This window comes from Dermacentor variabilis, chromosome 7 (assembly GCF_050947875.1).
Source record: "Dermacentor variabilis isolate Ectoservices chromosome 7, ASM5094787v1, whole genome shotgun sequence".
Taxonomy (NCBI): domain Eukaryota; kingdom Metazoa; phylum Arthropoda; class Arachnida; order Ixodida; family Ixodidae; genus Dermacentor; species Dermacentor variabilis.
The window spans coordinates 88,023,241-88,041,511 of record NC_134574.1 but is presented as its reverse complement, the minus strand read 5'-3'; the positions used below and the strand labels follow the sequence as shown (position 1 = coordinate 88,041,511).

General features: G+C 44.4%; 1 protein-coding gene across 5 annotated transcripts in view; it reads left to right on the top strand.

Annotated features, from left to right (window-relative positions):
• LOC142587616 (transcription factor YY2-like) overlaps nt 1-17,555 on the top strand; it is a 49,879-nt gene extending 32,324 nt beyond the window's left edge. For 4 of the 5 annotated variants that reach the window (XM_075698763.1, XM_075698762.1, XM_075698759.1 and 1 more), the window contains 2 exons: nt 25-105; nt 13,697-17,555. In XM_075698763.1, coding sequence (XP_075554878.1) covers nt 25-105; nt 13,697-13,766 — 151 coding nt within the window. In that variant the 3' untranslated portion in view covers nt 13,767-17,555. The remainder of the gene's footprint in view (nt 1-24; nt 106-13,696) is intronic. The other variant, XM_075698761.1, reaches the window with a different exon arrangement.
• Nucleotides 17,556-18,271: the final 716 nt, after the last annotated feature.

Genomic DNA, 18,271 nt, shown 5'->3' with positions numbered 1-18,271 from the left:
TTAATGTTTACTTGCATATGCTAGTACAACGAGCAAGCGAAGAAAATGGAAACCTACAATTGAAACTGATGCACAGTTGAGCACTGACCTCGTCTTTCCTGAGATGTAAGTGACCCGCCATTACTGTTCACATTTGATTAACTGCATCCCAGCGTGAGTGCCATTGTTTTAATGAGATGTCTTTCTTACATAATACCACATTTTAGCATGACGTTACCAACTTGTCGTTAACTGATAATGACTGCCACAGCTCTGCGTGCGTGGAGTTTACCTGGCTCTGGTTAGTTTAGTGGGATGGCTCCCCTGGTTGCCGTGATTGCGTAAAATGTGGCAGACTGTCTGCTTGGTCCTGATTGTCCCGCGTTACTTGCTCCCCGTCGTGAAAGCAATAAGGAAATGATAAAACCGGTCATCGCTTACTTTTGCCTCATGCCAAGGAGAAATTATAAGCAATGTTGTGTTGTCATTAATTTCTGTTGTTTGCTTTTATGCTGCTAGCCCTAGAGAGATGGCACTGAGACAGGAAAGTGTGTCAGTTTCAGTCGTATAGATGGTGCCATAGCATTTAGTGTTGATCAGCTGTGTGATGCTGTGTCAGCGTATGCTGACACAGCATCCAGACGCACAGCAAAATAGACACACTTTCTCACATCGGTGCTGTCTCCATAGGCCTACCAGCATCATAACAAAAAATTGTGATAATAACCACAAAACATTGCTTATCATTTGTCCCGAGCGTGAGGTGAAACTAGTTGGTGACTGATTTTACCGTTCATTTCTAGCTTTCATGATGGGGAGCAAGTAACAGGGGCAAGTTAGGATCGAAACAGGCGGCTGTACATTGCCATGTTGTCATTTGTTTGATCGTGGTAAACGGCGGAAGGCCATCCCAATAAACGTAATGGAGCGCAGTAAATTCCATGCACGTGCAGTTGTGGCAGCCAGTATTGGTAACGGTAGGATGATACCCCTATGCTAAAGCTCCCTAATAATACAGAGACAACTGTATTATATAAGTTCGGTTAGCACAGACTCAATCGTGATAAATTAAGCGCCGTTCACCAGGTGCACCCTAAGGTGTCCTGACTCTCCCAAGAAACATGTCAATCCGCAGCCCCCCACTTGTCCCTCTAAGTGACTGTAAGAAACTCCAGGGCAGCAATGATGCTGCTAGAATTTTTAGGTTCGATACTCAGCTTAAATGGAGCACCTGGCATTTGTACATTCAGGAATGGGCTTGAAAGGCGACACATGTTTTCCTGTCTTGCGCTTCAAAATTAGTGTAGCTTAGCTGGCTGACTTGCATGTTGCTTGACTCTGGCTTTGTTTCACATTTAAGCATGAGATCTTGATTGACCCAGATAGCCCCAGTTGCATTTCAGCAAAACACTGCACTTTGTGGCTGCCATATTATTGAGTGACCGCTTGGAGTCTGCACACTGATATAGTGGGGTTATTGGGGGATTAAAGTACTAAAGGGAACCCAAGGGGCTCAATAGTGTGTTGGGTTATAACTGTGCGAAGAAAATGAGACTGTGAAGCCACAGAAAGCATAGGGAATTTCGTCATCATCATCATCAGCCTATTTTATGTCCACTGCAGGATGAAGGCCTCTCCCTGTGATCTCCAATTACCCCTGTCCTGTGCCAACCGAATCCAACTAGTGCCCGTGAATTTCCCTAATTTGATCGCCCCACCTAGTCTTCTGTTGTCCTCAACTGCACTTCCCTTCTCTTGGTATCCATTCTGTAACCCTAATGGTCCAACGGTTTCTAATCTGCACATTGCATGACCTGCCCAGCTCCATTATTTTCTCTTAATGTCAATTAGAATATTGGCTATACCCGTTTGCTCTCTGATCCAAACCGCTGTCTTTCTGTCTCTTAACGTTATGCCGAGCATTCTTCATTCCATCTGCCTTTGTGTGGTCTTCAACTTGTTCTCAAGCTTCTTTGTCAGTCTCGAAGTCTCTGCCCCATATGTCAGCACCGGTAAAATGCAATGATTGTACACCTTCCTTTTCAATGATAATGGTAAGCTTCCGGTCAGGAGCTGACAATGTCTGCCGTATGTGATCCAACCCATTTTTATTCTTCTATGAATTTCCTTCGCATGATCAGGGTTACCTGTGATTAATTGACCTAGGTAGACATACTCGTTCAGACTCTAGAGGCTGACTGGTGATCCTGAACTCTTGTTCCTTTGCCCGGTTATTTATCGTTGTCTTTGTCTTCTGCATATTCATCTTCAACCTCACTCTTACACTCTCTTTGTGAAGGTCCTCCATCATTTGTTGTAACTCGTCTGCGGTGTTGCTGAATAAAACAATGTCCTTTGCAAACAGAAGGTTGCTGAAATATTTGCCTTTGATCCTTACTCCTAAGCTTTCCCAGTTTAATATCTTGAATACTTTTTCGAAGCATGCAGTGAATAGCGTTGGAGAGATTGTGTCTCCTTGTTTGACCCCTTTCTTTATAGATATCTTCCTACTTTTCTTGTGTAGAAATAAGGTAGCTGTGGAATCTCTGTAGATATTTTCGAAGATATTTACGTAAGTAGTCTGTACGCCTTGATTACCTAATGCCTCTATGACTGCTGCTATCTCTACTGAATCAAATGCCTTTTTATAATCTATGAAAGCCATATAGAGAGGCTGATTGTACTCTGCAGATTTCTCGATTACCTGATTAACCCTTTGAGGGTCGAATTATTTTGAAGAAACTTTCCCAGGGGGTCAAATTACTTTATTGCAGATCTTGAATGTACAAGATGTATAAAGTCGGGAATAAATAGTAAAAAAAAATTAGGAACAGTATTTTGGTGTCGGCATCACTCAGAACTGCAAAATGTTCAATAGTATTTCAGAGTGTGGTACTCCTTGAAACACGGGTCTCTGCACAGCGCCTTATCGCAGTCTGCACACCTAAAATGCGTGTATGTTCTCCTCTTGGAGCGACGAGTTGTGTTGGCGCACACGACATCTTCTCCGCGTGCGGCTGCCTTGGGCAGAGGTCTGAGGCACCCTCTCGCGTAAACGCGCTGCCGCAGAGAGCGAGAATACCTCGCGAGCGGCGGTGATAAACAAGCTAAGAGCAGTGCCAATCAAGATAGAAATCAACTTCCGCCGCCCCTGCGATAGCGTGCCGACAAAGAGAAAAATTACGTTTCGCGCACCTCCGTTGCGATCACGTAGAGGAACTGAAACCGCGAAAGCGCGTTGCCGCTGAGAGCGAGAACACCTTGCGAGCGGCAGTTATAAACAAGCTAAGAGCAGCGCCAATCGAGATAGAAATCAACTTCCACCGCCTCTGCAAGAGAGTGCCGACAAAGAGAAAAATGACGTTTCGCGTGCCTCCGTTGCGATCACGCGGCGAAACCACAACCGCAAAAGGGGTGTTGCCGCAGTCTGCGCAACACGCGGAAGCTAGAAATCAGTTCTGTTTATCTCCCCAAGAAGGTAGCACAAATTTCAAACGCTTCTTGCAAGTCCTAAGAGGTGGCAGCACCTCCCAGTAAGCATGCATCGTGATTATGGCGCGAAATTTCAAACGGAGGGTCGAAACTGTACCCGTACGGCAAAGACCTTGCGGGACAGAAAACCGCTGCTATACATGTACGGCAAAAACCTTCAAAGGGTTAATGACATGGATGGGATCCATTGTAGTGTATCCGTTCCTGAAGCCAGCCTGTTCCTTCGGTTGGCTAAAGTATAGTGTTGCCATTATTCTATTGCAGATTACCTTCATTAATATTTTATATAATACTGGGAATAAGATAATGGGCCTATAATTTTTCATTTCTTTAATGTCTCCCTTTTTTGTCGATTAATATAGTGTTTGCATTCTTCCAGTTTTCTGGGACCCTTGCAGTCAATGGACACCTCGTATAGAGAGCCGCCAGTTTTCCAAGCATTATTTCTCGTCTATCATTGATTAAATCAACTGTTAATCCATCTTCTCCTGCCGCTCTTCCCCGTTTCATGTCTTGCAAGTCCCTTCTGACCTCATCTCTAGTTATAGAAGGACTTTCTGTATCCTGTTCATTACTGCTTCAAATGGAGGTATCCCGACTCCTCTGGGATACCTCTGTTCTTCCGCTGCTGATACTAAACCTTCAAGATTGCTGATGATATTATCCTGCTTATCTTTTAGTGCATATATCTTTGTTTGTCCTACGCCAAGTTTCCTTCTCACTGATTTCAGGCTGTGTCCATTTTTAACGGTTTCTTCAGTCTTTCTCACATTATAATTTCGAATATCCCTTATTTTTGCCTTGTTGATCAGATTTGACAGTTCCGCGAATTATATCTGATCTCTTGAGTTGGACACTTTCATTCTTTGTTGTTTCCTTATTAGGTCCTTTGTTGCTTGGGAGAGCTTGCGTTTTGGTTGCCTTGGTGCCTTGCCTCCCACTTCAGTTGCTGCCTCTAAAGCCAGCCTAGTTATGATTTCATTCATTACCTCTATGTCATGTTCATCTCTCTGTTCTAAGGTTGCATATTTGTTTGCAAGTATCAGCCTGAATTTGTCTGCTTTTACCCTTACTGACTCTAGGTTTACCTGTTTCTTCTTGACCAATTTTTTACTCTTTCTCTCTTCAAATTGGGGTGAATCCTAGCCCTCACTAACCTATGATCACTGCACTTTGCCCTACCTATCACTTCTACATCCTGCACTATGCTGGTATCGGCAGAAAGTATGAAATCAATTTTATTTCTTGTTTCACCATTAGGGCTTTTCCAGGTCCACTTTCTGTTGCTACGCTTCCTGAAAAAGGTGTTCATTATTTGCAGCTTATTCCTTTCTGCGAATTCTACCTCTCTCCTCTAGCATTCCTAGAATCAACGCTGTAGTTTCCAATTGCTTGTTCATCAGCCTGCCTTTTCCACCACTTTTGCATTGAAGTCGCCCATTGCTACTGTATACTGAGTTTGCACTTTTCTCATTGCTAATTCAACATCTTCATAAAACTGATCTACTTCATCATCATTGTGACTGGATGTTGGAGCTTAGGCTTGTACTACCCTTAATCTATACCTCTTATTAAGTTTGATTACAACTACTGCTACTCTCTTACTAATGCTGTAGACTTCATGCAATCGCCCTGCAGGGCCATCTCGATCTGGATGTGTATGATAAGCAACTTTCATGACTGTACCTCGCAGCACTGTATGTGCGCGCTTTGAAACGCGGTACTTATGTTCGCGATCGTGTATCAACACGAAAAAAAAAAAACACCGAACTTTAGACAAGCAGCGGCAAGGTGCCTGACATCGCGGAATTGCACCCGTGTTTACAATTTAATGAGAAGTTAGTGCTTCGGCATTCTTCCAGCAGCAAGTTCCCAGTGACACTTTTGCGCGTTTCTTCTCCTGTCATTGCAACGTGCAGCTACATGAAAAAAAAGAAACATACATACCAGCTAATATTTCTAATGCGCGAGAAGGTGCACACATCGTTTTCGCTGTTGGCACACTCAACATCGTCGTTGCCGCCATCGTTTTCTGTATCGACTGTCTGTTCAAACATGCAAGGCGAAAATACAAGCTGTCCGAGACAGCGAGAGCGTTCCATGACGCTTACAACTCGTCGGTGAAGCCAGACCAGAACAGCGTGCTACGCTCTGAAACGGCCGCGCCGACCGGTGATCCCCGTGAATGACGTCACAGCGGTCCCGACCAATTACGGGCAACAGTGGCGTTCGCCCGATGCCCTGAGGCGCTGGTGCGCGTTTTCTTGCAAAAATAAAGCCACTTGCGTTTGTTTCCGCCCTTCTTAAACTAGATATTCGTGTTCAATGGACTAAAACTGTAGAATGCCGCAGGGAACTCACTTTTTTTTTTTTTTAAACTGTTGCAGCTTCCCTTTAACATTAGAGCGCACACTCGAAGAAAAACCTGTCTGTGACAAAATTAGGAAAAAATTGTCGCTTTTTTTTTACACATTTATTTCAGGAAAAACTTCGTTAAATCTAGTTTTGCTAAATTATTTACGCTAATTTGGTTTGATCACAACATTGAAACGTATGGGTATTTGCCGGGGAATGGAAATTTGTTCGGTAGGTTGAAAACTTCTCAAAATCTGGTTTCGCTAGATCGAGTTCTAACTGTAGTACCTGAACTTCGGAGCAGGCAACTGGCCTGCCAGCTGGCTTCATCATCTGTTTTCTTCGCAGAGTGGTGACAAGACATGTAAAGATAAGCTTGTTAGCAAAAAAGTGTGAGCTGCTGATGCCAAATTGTATAAAAGTTTTTCTTTTGATATAGAGGTTTATATAAAAAGGTTTTTACACGTAAAATGTGGTTTCGTTATAACGAGGTTGGACTGTTTAGGTAATAACCCTATGTCAGTTCTTTGGGAGCTTTGCATTTTACTGCCACTGCTGCACACATGATTAAACGGCTTATTTTGGTATGCCAAACAGGGCTAATTGCACCATTTCGGCCTTAGAAAACGGGCACTTGCTTGAAGATTTACTGGTTTGAAAAAGGTGTATAAGGACATGAGGGGCATGCATTGGCACTATCATTCTGGAATAATATGCAAGTGGTATGAAACAGGGTAAAACCTCTCTTGGAATTTCTTACTCTTAACTGTAATGGGTGACAGTGACCTAAGCAGTCACTAAATGTGCTCTAAATGTGCTCTAGCAGCGAAACTAAACATTTCTGAGAAGAATCACACCACTGTCACACACCCTGGCAACTGTAGAAAGGGAAAGTTTGTCTTCTCACATTACACATTTCACTCTAGCATGATAGTGCATGTAAGGCTTTCTTTGTCTTGTCCTCACTGTTGGGACATCTTTTCCTAAATGCTTACCACTGCTGTTCACAGCAAGCACACATTGTTACCATGGTGTTACGTGTGCACCCTGACGAGAGGGGTTTGTTTGCTGCACTGAAAGGGCGCATTGCAAAACAAATTGTATGGCAGGCTCACAAAGGCACAGTCATTCCTGCCCCAAAGTGTGTGGTGAAGCCCAGTCAGTTCCCTATGTCCCTGTTTCCCGAGTCTTGACATGCATGGGGGATATGCGCAGACTTGCTGCTGGCAGATGGCTGGGCTGACTCTCTTTCTCTCTCCTCTCCCTCTCTCCTGCTGTCTTTCCTCCTCTTTCTTTCCTGGCTGGTAGCGGATCCCAGGGAGCGTCAGACTATTAGTGATGATGGTGGTGCCCCCGCCAACCTTCTCTTCGCCTCTGATAGCCACTGTTCACTCTCCCATTTTCCTCGTCCCCTTCATTTCTTGCATTTCTCCCGACCTGCTTCTTCAACCACAGTGCACAGGAATGGAGCAAGCTGCAGGCTCAGAGATAAGAGTGGGCGAGATCAGTTTTATGGCGTATTAGGCTGGACCCTACCATGTGCTGACTTGCACGGCGAGGATGTGGAGACGATTCTAGATTAGAGTTGGAGAAACTGTGCCCTAGCCAAAATGTACTGCCGCTTACCAGAGCAATCGGAAACTGTAAGCGGAAACAAACAGGTTGGCACTTATGTTTTTAACAAACATGGCAGACCAAAGGCATACACCTGCCACTGCAGATAGCTGCTGATGCTGCATCAACAAGAGAAGTCACATCAGTCACGTGAATAGAACTCTGCGAGATCTTGGTTGTGCTCTCAGGTCGAATGTGAGGGCGCCTTCGAACGCTCTGGCAGAACCAGGCAGATTTGTTCAAAGAGCTTGATTTTGACCACTGGGGTGTGAACTGCGCTGCCAGAGTGCTTTAAAGCACTTGAAAGTGACCAGCCAATGTGCCATTAGTTTGCTACTGCTCTTGCTGTATACCATCATAAATTTGAATGACCACGTGGAACCTGGTGGATCAGTGTCAGGTTGCCTTGAGCTTGTATGCATAGTTTCTCTCGGGGCTAGAGTGGCAGCTGGCCTCCCCATGCCACCGTCGACCTCACAGGCATGCTCGGGCAAAGCTTGATTAATAATCTGCAATCCTGGAACGCCAGAAAGGGGCAACTCCCTACGATGATTGCAAGCTAGGCAAGCCAGAAAAGTTGCACACGTGGCAACAGAAAATGGCGCAGCCTTTATGTTCTCTCATGAATAGTACCGTGCTGTGGCATGGGATTTCGTGGCCTCTGTTTGAGACTGGTTAACCGTTCATCGGCAAAGACTGGTGATCATGTTCTTTGGGGGCACGGTGTTTCGGTACTCATACTGAAGCCAGCCAATACACAAAGCATGTCAGATTGCTTGAAGGCCTTTGACTGGCACCAGTTTTGAAAAATGTGTATGGCAGATGTGCAACGAAGTGCACTGCTTCTTCTCTTGACTAATTTTCTGGACTACACAAAAACAACACCCATGGCGCACTTCATCAGACATAAATGTCTAGGATGTTTCGGTGCCCCATCAAATAGTGCATTCCTGTGCCCTGTGGCCCTTTTCCTGTGTGTATTTCTTTGAACACCTGTGGTTCACTCGGTTTCGCCTTGAGCGAGAAAACACTCTGCCCTCATTAGTTTGCATCCATCGAGTTTTCCGCTGGCACTGCATGGGAGGAAATTTGTTTACAGGCATTGAAAGGAGTGAGTAATTTGCACCCGCATTGGGGCAAATTTGACCGTTTCAACTCTAAAATTGCACTATGCATTGACAATCGTACCATTGCACTGGCCCGAGGAAGAGGCCAGAAGCCTTTTTTGCCTTTATATGTGTCACCTCTCTCCATCCTCCTTTCACGTTAGCTTCTGTGTTTCGCATGAAGTGAAAACTGATAAATGCCATGCCAAGCAGCGATGGACAGCTCGTAACACTGAGAGGGAGGAAAGATTTGTTTAGCTCATCAGTTAGTTCTGCTGGCTCCGCCTTTCAGGGACTGGCAACAGGCCTTTTATTCTTTTGAAAGCGCTTGGAAACTCGATGGTTGCTGCAAACTGATTTCTGCAATGAGCTCACGAGCTTGTGTACCCTGCCGGTTTGTTGTGCAAGCGCAGGTTGCAAGTAGCACTTCTATAAATGATGCAGTGTGTGTGTGTGGGGGTTTTGTTATTGGTGCATGCTCAAAGCTTTGGTGCTTAAAGTGCCAGGTACGGATGCAGTGTGCCGTCGTAAAGCCATAAAGCTGGGAACCTGTTTTAGGCTGACTGAAAGCAACTGTGCAGAGAAAGTTTGCTTTGTATGCCCTTGTTTCTTTTGTGTGTGTGTGGCTATTATAATAGGTCAATGGCGAGCCAGTTAACTACCACTATTCTGACTACAGTCGATGACCGATAATTCGGACTCCACGGGGAACGTAAATAAGTCCGAACTAGCGAATGTCCGAAAAAAAAAACAACGAATTTATCCAAAAAAGATCACTTTATTTACGTTTTAGGGTCCCTGTGTAAGGAACAAGTGGTCAATGCACTGCTGCATGCACACCATTTAGGTGCAACAAAGTCTGCTTCTATTTCTGCCAGTTTTGAGTTTTGCTGTAAGCCGATGCAAGGACTGCAAAGGCTTGAGTCAGATCCGCATGTGGAAGGTTCTGGGGCACATGGCACATTATCATTGGAGTCGCTGTTTGATGGTGGGAGAACTTGCTCAATTATTTCGTCATCGTTCAATTCGGCGCACGATGAAGCCGCGCCGTCGACATCTGCAGTCTTCAGATCTAACGGCGGCAGGAATCTGCACACCGCAGCCTGGCAGGTCATCAATGATGTCCACATTTGAGCTCATTGGGGTAGGCAGCAGTTCAGCCTCTTCCGTTGCAGAGTCAGGCTGCGAGGGCACCGTTTGTGCACTTGACGTGGCCTATCTATAACTTAACGAGAAAGACTTCTTGGAGCCAGCAGAGCGCTATCTGGAACGCAAACTAAACAAACAAGCACAGCATGGCAGAACGCTGCTTGCAAGGCTAACTCAACTAGCGCCTCCTCTGACTCAACAAACAGAATGGCGATAATGGGCCATGCAGGGGGGTACCAGAAAAGGATGTGATGATCGCACTATTGAAGCAACCTCGCAGTTCAGGCAAAGCCTCCAAGATTGGCATTTGCAGTTAAATCTCAGAGGCATAGAGCGGTGACCAAAATAAGGCCTCTGAGATTACCATCTAGCATGTAATCTCTGAGGCCATACTTGATGTCTCGTCAAGGTTGCCAGAGGAGATAGTGGTGGCAGAGTTGGCGTACACTGCAGCCACGGACGAAGTCCGAATAATAGAAAGTAAAGCTGATGGCTGTCCGAAATATCGGTCGTCTTTACTCATTAAGGCTATGGGGCCATTGGCAGTGCCGCAATGCTGTCTGGATTGTCGGTGTCCAATTTATTGATCGGCGACTATAGTACGGTCAGGCCTGCTTGTAGTGATCCTGAGTTATAGTGCAGCGCCGGTTGGGTTCGTCTCGAAAGTTCTTTATGAGTGCACTGCAGAGAACAGGCTAATGACACCAGTTTATTCATATTTGGTAAATTATACTTAATGACAGTGGCTTCAGGTTTATTGACTGCAAAAACATTCTCCTTACTGCGAGCGCCTTTTAGTTTAAGGGATGTTTAATATTTCACGGGAGGCCTTATCCGCATTAGACTTAATGGGAGTTATTTGCAACCATGGTGAACACCAAATGCAGTCCATCCAAGCAAGTTACGCGGGCACTCCTGTTCATGGCTCACGCTAGTGATGAATAGGGCCTGCCGCTAGTTTCCCGTTCAATTACAATACAGTGCAAAAGTATTATACCTGTCTTAATTTAGAGCTAATTTTTTACATGAGCCTACGGCATGAGCAGCGAGAAGGCAGCATGGCGCATAGGCATGGTGTGCCTTATAACTTGTCAGTTTTTTTTGCCGTATTTCCTATCGAAATGGCTGGCATCTCCAAGTAAAATGCTGAAGCTGGTGCAGCATTCTCTTAATCAGGGAAGGTGCGTTACATGGTATCATGAACCTAATTCAACTGGTGTAGACAGCTATCGGTAGTGCTTGCTGATTCGTGAAGCTTCAGCCACGCTTGTTTCTTTTCTGCAGTCCTTCGCCGGCGAGAAGATTGTCGTTTGAGCTTTGCCGCCATCTTGCCGTAGCAGCATGCATTGGAGCGTAGAGCTGTGAGATTATACTTCGAGATGCATATGGTGGTCTCTGTAGTTGCATCAAGTCAATTCTCACCCTTTTGGGATGCTTGTAAAGGACCTGCACTGGGCTGTGTTTACATGCTCTCCCCTATCTTGACGGTTTGCATAAGGTTGTTTACTCCAAACTGAGGTTGCCAAGCTCGGCTTGCTGTCAAATGCATTTAGTGGCCTAACAGCCTGTTGTGTAACTGTGCTAACTGCATTTAACACAGATCACGATTAAAGCCACCCATCTAAATAAAGGAATAGGGGGCTTGCAGTCTCTTATGCAGTATTAGACTACTATGCCCCTTGTACTCCTGGCCAGTGGATTTTGAAGCCAGTATCTACTGCTTGGAACCACATGCACAGGCCAGAGGCACCTGCTTGACCACACTCGATGAGTGTAGTTTGGTGTATGCCTTTGATGTGTTGGCTTGCACTTTACTAGCATATTCTTTGACAGGTGTTTGTCTTTTTCTGCGTTAAACTGCTTTTGTTAAACGAGGCAGTTGTGAGCAGGCTTGACCACATTCGCTCTATCGTCTTGAGTTCCGAGGTGTATTAATGTTCACAGATTTTTGTGAGCTTTTCAGAAGAAATTGATTATGTTACAGAGATGAAAAGTGAATTTTAGTATTTCACAATTATCGGCTGTTTTAGCACAGCATGATGTCCAACATATTGGACACTGGAACTCTACCCGGTCATTTTTGAGGCAGTGGGTATGCAGTAGCAAAGGGAAAATTTAATATTAAAAATCGCTTCAAAAGTGCAATATCTGTTTATTAATCAAACTTTCATCACAGAAAAAGAACGAGCAATAAAGTATGAGAAATAGAACTCACTTTTTCGGCGATCGCCATAGAAAGCCGTGCTGCTGAATGCCGCCATTGCAAACACCCCTGGTGGCCAAACTAAAAATGCATTTTCAACAAAACTTCATAGGTGGCGCTAGTAGGTGCCTAAATTTTGGACAATTCGGTTTTACAGGCTAAAACGTGCTGCGGCCTGGGTAGTGGCAGAGTATTTGATGTCCAATATATTGGACAAATGTCCCATAGCCGGAACTCAGGAGGGTATTTAAGCATGGAGTGAATGCTTAGTCCTCAGTGGTAGCTTTGCTGCCTGTCTACAAAATGTCATGTGACTCGTTTGTTACCAAGTGTGTGTGTGTGTGTGCGCTGAGTTGCTGAGCATGCTTGCGCAATAGTACATGGAAAGTAGGTCTTGTTATTTGTCCCTGTTTTATGTCGCAGAACGTCAAGATTCATCCAACTATGGAACTGCGCGAGTCAGTAGGCACTTGTGTGTTCAGGTGTAGTAGTATATAGCATGTGCTACTCAGCTAGAGGGCTTGGTTTACAGGCAACACACTTTCACTGGTGCCAGGTGCTATGCTTAAAATAAATGTTCCTGGTGTTCTTTTCTGATCTAGGTGTTATCAACCGCCATGGAGTGTTAATTTCCCAATTGTCAGGGATATGGGATGCACAGTTGCGGAAAATGTTGCAGAAAATTAGCATTTTTGTTGGAAGTTAATCTAATCTTGGGAGTAGCTGTCCCTCTCCTCACTGTGCCTAGCACTGTTCACTCTTATCACAATGAAGTCCTATCACTTTTGTGATAAGCACAAGTTGTATGTATTGTAAAGCAGTCTTAACCAGCCAGATGCTTGTAATATCCTCTCGATTACTTCCCAGCTGGTAGAGCTGAAGTAGTATGTGCCAGAAATTTTCCCACCATAGAACAACGTTCGCAGTGTCCTTGAACAAGAATGCATAAGTATAAATCAAAGCTGCCCTTACGAGCCATTACTCGATGGTACAACTTTCAATCCTATGTATCTGGCCAGTAAAGATGGTGTGGGCCCCATAGTAAGTCATGCTGGCGTTGCATGAAATGGCAACATCAGAAATGAAAGAATGTGTTCTAGTTTCTAGTTAACCCTGACTCTTCTGTACTTCAGTTGTGTTGAGGTGGGGGGGGCATACTGTACTGCCAAGAAAATTGAGAACATAATTGGCTTTCGTTGGATTGGTTGTTCGCTAGCATCGGCAGTGTGATTTCTCTCATTTTAGCAAGAACATTGCACCATGCATTGTAATTTGTTTGAGTGAGTAGCAGTGGGCTTCGGGTTTCAGCCACTCTGAAGGGATTTGTGTTTCTGGTGACACCTGGCTTTGATTCTTTGCCTGACTGAAATTTCTTTGAATGGTTCATGAAACCAAGTGCCCTGCTTTATGAAGCTTTGTTTTTGTTTCCTCCCCCCCTACCCCACATTTATTTACTGTGGGAGCAGTTGCCTTTGATTAAAACTGGGACATACATTAGTGTAGATCGTCTGTGTTTGGCGTGGTGCCGGGAACTCACCAGCCAAGTGTTCATTCTGGCCATTTTGAGCCAGACAAGGTGGCTTGAACGTATGCCGCCTTGTGGGTGCTTTCATTCGCATCAAAGGCAACTGCACGCTGCATGTGTATCACAAAATTTGTGTGGAACCAACTGAACCAACAAATGTTTTGTTCTCTCCTTCTTTTTCTGTTCGCCTTCTTTGCCCCTCCTTCTTTTTCTCCTCCCTCCCATTAACTTCTTTTTCTTCCTTTCTTTCTATTCCCTCTTTTTATTTTGCAGAAACGGCACAGGACAGAGGCTGTCGGATGTTGAGTCGCAGAAGGTCACGTTCACCTTTGACCAGGATTAAAAAAAAAAAAACATGTACACAGACAAGAGAAACAGGAACTTCATGTTCTTTTTTTTTCTTTCATTTTGTTTTTAAGAGGAAGGCGGGCAGCAAAGCAGCACAGAGCCACCGCCGCTGGCCACTGCTAGTGTAGTCACAGCTGTTCGAAGTTAGAACACCAACCCTGGTGCCAGTGCGTAACCTCCGCTTTCCCCGACTGTTCACGAGTCAGACGTTACATGTTGTCTTGTTTGGTTCTTGAAGTCAGTTCTTTTTGCTAATTTGTGTATGGAATTCCCTTTTGCCTGCTTCAGAAGTGTGTGAGTGTGAAATGCCTGATGAGTGGCTTTGACGTCTTTTTCGTGGTTCCGCTGTTGTACTTCCGCTGTTGTTTCACCTTGTTTTTGCCGTTCCTCATTACTTTGTTTGTACTGCTTTACCCTGAACAGCAGTACCTAGACGAACACTGTTATTATTATTATTATTTACAAAATACAGTAAGATTAGCTTGTGGAGGGGGGGGGGTGCACTTGAGATTCCAGTGAGCTGTAGCAGGCATTAAAGGCCAGTCCGAAAATGTAGAATTTTTTTTTTTTTTACGTGTCCGCCCAGTGTTGTATTTATTCAATCATTGTGCAGCTGCTGAGTTGTCTCTTCTAGAGGTGTCACACTCTTGCGCATGCAGTTGAGCCCACTTACAAGTAACAAAATTAGTTAATCGTAAACTTCGCCAACTTTGAATGGCGATGAAACGTCAAGCCTGTGCGAAATAAAAAGGGGCAACGCATGTGCATGATGATGTGACTTTTTCGGTATGTCACATAGCATAGGACAAGGCTAAGTGGTAAAACCAGCATAGCAGCAGCATGAGATTGTTGTTAGATCTTTTGTTTCTCCTCCTATGTGCTTCCTTGCTCTGAATGCCATGAAGTGGCTCGTGGGTCACGCGATCAATGAAACATGCTAGCTTTGACACGTGATGAAAATGGTCCGTGTTGTAAGCATTGAAGGCTCACAGTGTGCTGCCTTGTCAAAATGAGCTTGAAACACAATGTTGCCTAGTTTCGCTTTTGAGTCTTTTGCATCTGTAAGCTTAACTGGCATTCTGGCGTCCCTGCCAAACTGACATCGGTGGTATGCATTTTATTGCTGCTGCCTACTCGTGCTGCTGTGGTCAAAATTCTCCTTGAGAGTTGGTTACCTGGTCCCATACGCCTTACAAAACGTCTGATGGGCACTGTTTTTTTTTTAAAGACTGTAACAGGCATTTGCCTATTATGTCGAAGCTATCTGTAGGGTATAGGTGCATGGTGTCCAAGCAGCTACCGCAGTTACAGTAAGCAGGTGTCTTGTGCAGTTGGAATAAGATATGCAATAGGATTGATGGGGTGCCTACATTTTTGTTTGCTACTCATTTTTCTCATTCAATTAGTTTTAGGGCCACTACTCTCTTTTCGTCAATCCTCTTTCGTATGCACATTGGAACATGGTTAAGAACAGTGTCAACCATTATCAAGAAAAAAGAGGGAAGGAAGTTTTCTAAAGTTTGGTAGTGTCTGTTTTTATGGAAATAGACATGGAGTGTATCTGTGTCAAAGTGCATTCCAAGAAATTTGAGCTGGGACAAAAGTGAGAAGAAAAAGAATGCAAAGTAGTCGTGTGCACAACTTATGCTGTCAGTTCACAGCACAGCATTCTAGTTAGCAAAATATGCAAAAAGGTTTCTAACAAAATTTTTTCAAGGCTGGCAGGCAAGTTACATCTCAGAGATGTTGCTTTGGAATTTGTTAAGTCTGCTTTGCCGCAGCACTTAATGTAGAATTGTGGTCTTCTGCGAAGACTTTGCTGCTTGCCTTTCTCACCTGTCGACATGTGCCCATTAGGTGCACTTTTTTTTTTTTTCTATGTGAATATAGAAAGTGTGCTGGTTCTTGGCGTATGTGGGCACACAGCAGACTTTTGGTCATATTTAGCACATCTCACTGTACATAGTTCCCATGATCCTTGACACAAGTAGGTTGCAGCTTCCCTGCCTGCTTTGCCATTTGCTTGCCGTTTAATGTAGGGGACGGCAACATTTTCTTCACTAGGCATGAGATAGTTGTTTACAAACTGATCCTCAGTTTTTTTTTGTTATAGTCAATTATCTAGCCCCCCCCCCCCTTCACCCCACCCCCCTTTTTTAAAATCACAACACCATGCACCTTATTCACCATTGTCAGTGACACTTGTGGCGACTTTCAGAGGGTCGCACGAGCTGTGGTCATGCCGAGAAGGCTGCAACATTCAAGTGTACGGTACAGTCAACATTTGTCGCATCTAGGTTTAGTGAGCCAGCGTGTGATTGCCTAGAAAGCTTTGTGAGTGAAGGGCGCATGTTGCATTGTCTAGGGTGGCTCTCCACGTGTGGTTGGGCGAGTCAGGTTTGCTCGTCGCCAGCACGTCGATTTTTGTAGCAGAGAATGAAATATTTTCAGATGGCTTCATCCGCAGGAGAAGTGTGTACAGACTCGTGATACAAATTCCTGAATGGGCATTGATGATGTCTATACCTTGTGTAACACAGTGTCACCAGTTTTTACTGAATATGTGTTCTTGTACTCTTCTGTTATTCTTTTCATTCATGAGACCGCTTACATGCTTTGTGGGATCTAGTATTTGATTATTATAGAAGAACCTTTGATGGTTTGTGTTTCATAGCTGAGACCTCAGCACTGGGATTTCTGTATAAAACCAGCTGAAAGATGAGTCACTGTGTGCGGCTGTATTGTGTGAATTGTGGGCCCACTGGACAAATTAACATTTGCCCAGAGTCCAGCTGAAGTTTGCCTGCTTGAATGGTGCACTGTTTTGACGACATTGTGGCACGCTGCGGCTCCCGTTAATGATGCAGCTTGCCGATCGTTTGCATGACCAATGTTGACAGCAAATGAAAGCATCACACTGTGATTGGAACTGTACGCCTAGTACTGAATCCAGCATGCATTGTTTTTCTTGTGTGTTTGGCGAGAAACGGCAACCTTTGGTTCGTACTTGCGTCATCTTGTACGCTGAAGACCTAAGGTCGAATATTTAGTGGACGTAATTGTTCCGACACAACTCACTGATGGCCAGTGGTAGACTCTACTGGTGGGGAATCGTCCCGTATAATGATTGGACTTGCCCTCTAGAAGAAACGCAGCTGGCAGACTCAAGCAACATCAAGCACGTTTTGCAAACACAGCCAGAACGATAACATTGAAAATGTGTGCTCGCACTGTTTGAGAGCCACACAGTGGTTTTCCTTGAGCATTTGGACCTCACCAAAATTTGACGTACGTTGTTTCCGGTGCACATATTTGTGTGTTAAGGCAAGAAAAATGGGGGCCGCTTCACAGCTGCTGTCATGTAAATATAACACTTTGTCTGCAGTGCTGGGTCTCTCTCCCTCCTCCCCTCCCCTCTTATTATTTTTTGCTGATGGGTTTGTGTTCCAGTAATGATGTGTATTGGTGAATTCAGATGCGACAGTCCTTGTATTGAGCTTGAGGGGGAAACAAATGTATTATTGGATATATGTACATAGTATGCGCGTGTAGTCATAGAAACTTTCATCAAACACTGTTTGTTTTCCTTAAATTTTCTTGTCTGTTTGTACTGACTGCACGCTGCTTGTTAGCAGGGTGTTTTGATGCTGTGCTATCCTTGTTCCGCGCGTTCAAAGCATTTTGGTTTGGTGTGTGTGAGGAGACACGTTTGTCTGTTTGCTGTACAGATTGCTTTGTGCAACAGTGAGTATGGAGAATAATAAAAAAGGACTTTCTATTGTGATCGCTTGCTCTTGTGGTCTGTTTGTTCTCATTGAAGCTTGTGCTCAGCATTGGTGCTGCACGCTGCGGCAATAGGAGAAGTAACACCTAACTCTTTCCTTACTGCCAGAAGCGGGCTAATTTCAGTCCTGTAATGTTTCAACATTTTATTTTAAAGTGTATTAGTTCAAACACACACACCATGTAGTCTAATCCTTGCTGAGCGTTTGATAATTCTGATGTAAAATTTCAAAAAGCGAGCAAAGAACCACAAATGAGAATTTTGGATCCTCAGTAAATGTTCTTAGAGTAAAGAAAATCTTTAATATACAAAACACCTGCCATGCTCCTGGTTGTAACTTTCCCAAGCCAGACCAGGCAAACAAATATTGTAAGGGAGCATTTGGTTTCTCCATTTTTCAGCATTATTGAGGTTCTCGAAGCACTGACTGTCATGTTGGGAAAATCCATAAGCCCCCTCATACTCGATTAGCTTCTCGCTATAAAAAAAGCTGGCTGTTGTGCAGCTTGAACTGATACTGGATCCTGCTTGTCCTTTGTGCAGTACTTCAGACAGCTAGCCAAGCTTTTGCAGAAGGTCGGTCCAAGGTAGACTGCACGCTTTTATGTGAACGAGAACTCGCTATGGAAAGGATTTCCCATACGTGACATATGCTGTCAAAACGCTAGTAGTATTAGATTCGTCGGACGATCCCACCTCTGTCAACCAGATGTAGG